Source organism: Egretta garzetta, unplaced genomic scaffold (genome assembly GCF_000687185.1).
Source record: "Egretta garzetta isolate BGI_Z169 unplaced genomic scaffold, ASM68718v1 scaffold59, whole genome shotgun sequence".
Taxonomy (NCBI): domain Eukaryota; kingdom Metazoa; phylum Chordata; class Aves; order Pelecaniformes; family Ardeidae; genus Egretta; species Egretta garzetta.
In genome coordinates, this window is record NW_009267230.1 from 1871414 (window position 1) to 1873737 (window position 2324).

Here is a 2324-nt window from a genome sequence, read left to right on the forward strand (position 1 = left end):
CCGGTTCCACTGCCCGCCGAGCTGCCCTGCGGCTGGGGATCTCCACCGGCTCCGGCAGCTTTAGCAGCTCTCCCCAGCAGTGCTCACGCAGGAGGGAGTGGGGACAGGCGAGGCGTTTTCCCCCGGTGCTGCAGCGGTGTCCCGGTATTTGTGCGGTACCGGCCAGCCCCTGTCCTCTCCCTGCAGGCTGCTGGGTCCCCTCGCTCGCCCCTCAGGACATCCTCTACCGCGGCGTCCTGCGCAGGAAGCTCCAGGCAGGCAGGTCTGGAGCCGCCCTGGACTTCACCAAGCAGGTAGGGCCTGGGGCACCGTGTCCTGCCCAAGGACCTGGGTGGACGGGGCAGGATCCCTGCACATCCCAACCCCTTCCTGTCCTTCCCGCGCAGCTGGGCCACTTCTTTATGGATCACCCGGAAGATGCGTTCGGCTCCCTGGGGCGGCTGCTGCACAAGAACTTCTACCTGGGCAACTCCAAGCTGAACGTCAGTGTTTGTCTGGGGGTGATGATGCTCTCCCCCACCCCTCCCCTTGGAGCTGCCAGCCCCAGCCTCTGCCACCTCTCCTCCCCACAGAGACAGGCCCGGGACAGCACCATCCGGATGACAGCCCTGATGGAGGAAATCAAACGTCTGGAGGCCAGGCGGTAAGCATCCCCATGTCTCCTGCCCTGGAGAGGGCTGGGGCAGGCTCCTGCTCTCTCCCCCATTGGCCTGAACGCTGTCTGTACCCCCGCAGTGGCTGCCCCCGGCAGTACCTCGTCTCCCGCAAAAAAACACCTCTGCCGTGACTGGCTCTTTGAGGTGCCGCTGGGGCCGCTGGCAGATTGCGTGCACGAGGAGCTGCTGTTGCAGTGGGCCGGACTGCTCTTCGATGACAGCCTTACAGGGGGAGCGCTGGCCTGGCTGCCCCCTGAAGACGTGGGGGCACATGTGGGCCGCCTGGTGTACCCCGGCGGGCAGGCCATGAACCACCTCTGTATCCTTCCCCACGGGGTGTCCCTCAGGAGGGCAGGAGGGGTCGTGTTGCACTGCCCTTAGCCAGCACCCCAGATTTCCAGGACGTGGTGCTGGAGGAGCTGCCCCGTGCCCGTGGCTCCCCAGCACAGTTTGAGCTCAACGGGCGCATCCAGCAAGTGGCTGCTGCCCGGGCAGAGGGGGAAGGTGAGCCAGCTCCAGAATCCATACCCTGGGATCCGTACCTCAAGCTGGGCAGGGCGTGGGGTGGAGGGGCAGCAGGGAGTCCCCAGGACACTGCCATCTCATGTGCTGCTTCCTCTGCCCTGCCAGATTTTGTTGGTGTCCGCTCGGACTATCACTGCGGCGTTTGGAGGGTGCCGGGGAGGAGGGGGGCGGCCCCCACCCCACTGCAGGTCATCCGCACCAGCGTGCCTGCCTCCTGCCTCACCGTCAGGTAGGTGCTGGGGGAACTGAGTTCTGTGAGGAGGGGGCCCTCCTGCCTCTGCAGCCCTCCCCACTGTGGCGGATGCTCTCGCCCCCACGGTGATGCCGTGCCCCCCATCCTGCAGCCCTCACCTTCCCGGGGAGCTGGCCGTCTGCACCCAGAGTGGAGCTGTCTACCTCTGGAGCGTCGAGACAGGGTGAGATGGGGCACTTGGGGCTGGGGGGGCTCCCACAGACCCCTGGGCGTTAGCGGGGGCGGGGGGGGGTTCAAGCAAGAGGGGCAGCTCTGCCCTGCACCAGCGCTGCCTTCTCCCCGCAGGCTGCAGCGGCTCCGCCATGACCCCCAGACCATGTTTTTTCGGGACCATTCACCCTGGCGCTGGAGCGACTTCACCGCCCACCCGCCGGGGCTGAGGCTGCTGCTGCAATACCAGGGTGAGAAATGGGGCCCCAGGGGTGCTATGGGGCTGGGTCTCCTTGGTGCCCATGTCCCAGCCTCCTCAACACTGCGACCGGCTGCCACCCCGCCATCAGTGCTTACTGGGCAATTTTTGGTGTGTCCTTCCCCAGGGGGTAGCCGGTCAGCCTGCCAGCTGGTAGGGCCTCCACAGAAGCTGCACACCATCGCCGGCTGCCTGCAGCACCTTCCTGCCCAGCTCCCGCACCGCCACCGCCTGCTGCAGCAGCGCCTTGGCCTCCCAGCCGCCGGTGAGTGTCCCACGCCGCCCCAGGGTGGGGGTCCCAGGGGGGAGGACATGGGATGGAGTGGTGGGTAACTGCCCTTGCTCTACCCTGGGTGGGTGGTGATTGAAAAAGCAAAGCCGTGAACAATCCCGTGCAAAAGATTGATGATCTAGGAAAGGACTTGGGGGGCAGGAGCCAGCAGTAAGTGTGCCCAAGGGGGGTGAGGGAAGCCCCTTCTGC

At 66.2% G+C, this 2324-nt stretch overlaps 1 protein-coding gene across 1 annotated transcript in view; it reads left to right on the forward strand.

Annotated features, from left to right (window-relative positions):
• Positions 1-2: 2 nt before the first annotated feature.
• TAF1C (TATA-box binding protein associated factor, RNA polymerase I subunit C) overlaps positions 3-2324 on the forward strand; it is a gene marked incomplete at both ends in the record, with an annotated part of 3233 nt that continues 911 nt past the window's right edge. The window contains 10 exon segments of the mRNA XM_035902737.1: positions 3-293; positions 387-482; positions 573-643; positions 736-771; positions 773-975; positions 1050-1160; positions 1287-1410; positions 1526-1597; positions 1720-1835; positions 1971-2153. Of these exon segments, the coding sequence (XP_035758630.1) occupies positions 3-293; positions 387-482; positions 573-643; positions 736-771; positions 773-975; positions 1050-1160; positions 1287-1410; positions 1526-1597; positions 1720-1835; positions 1971-2153 (1303 nt within the window).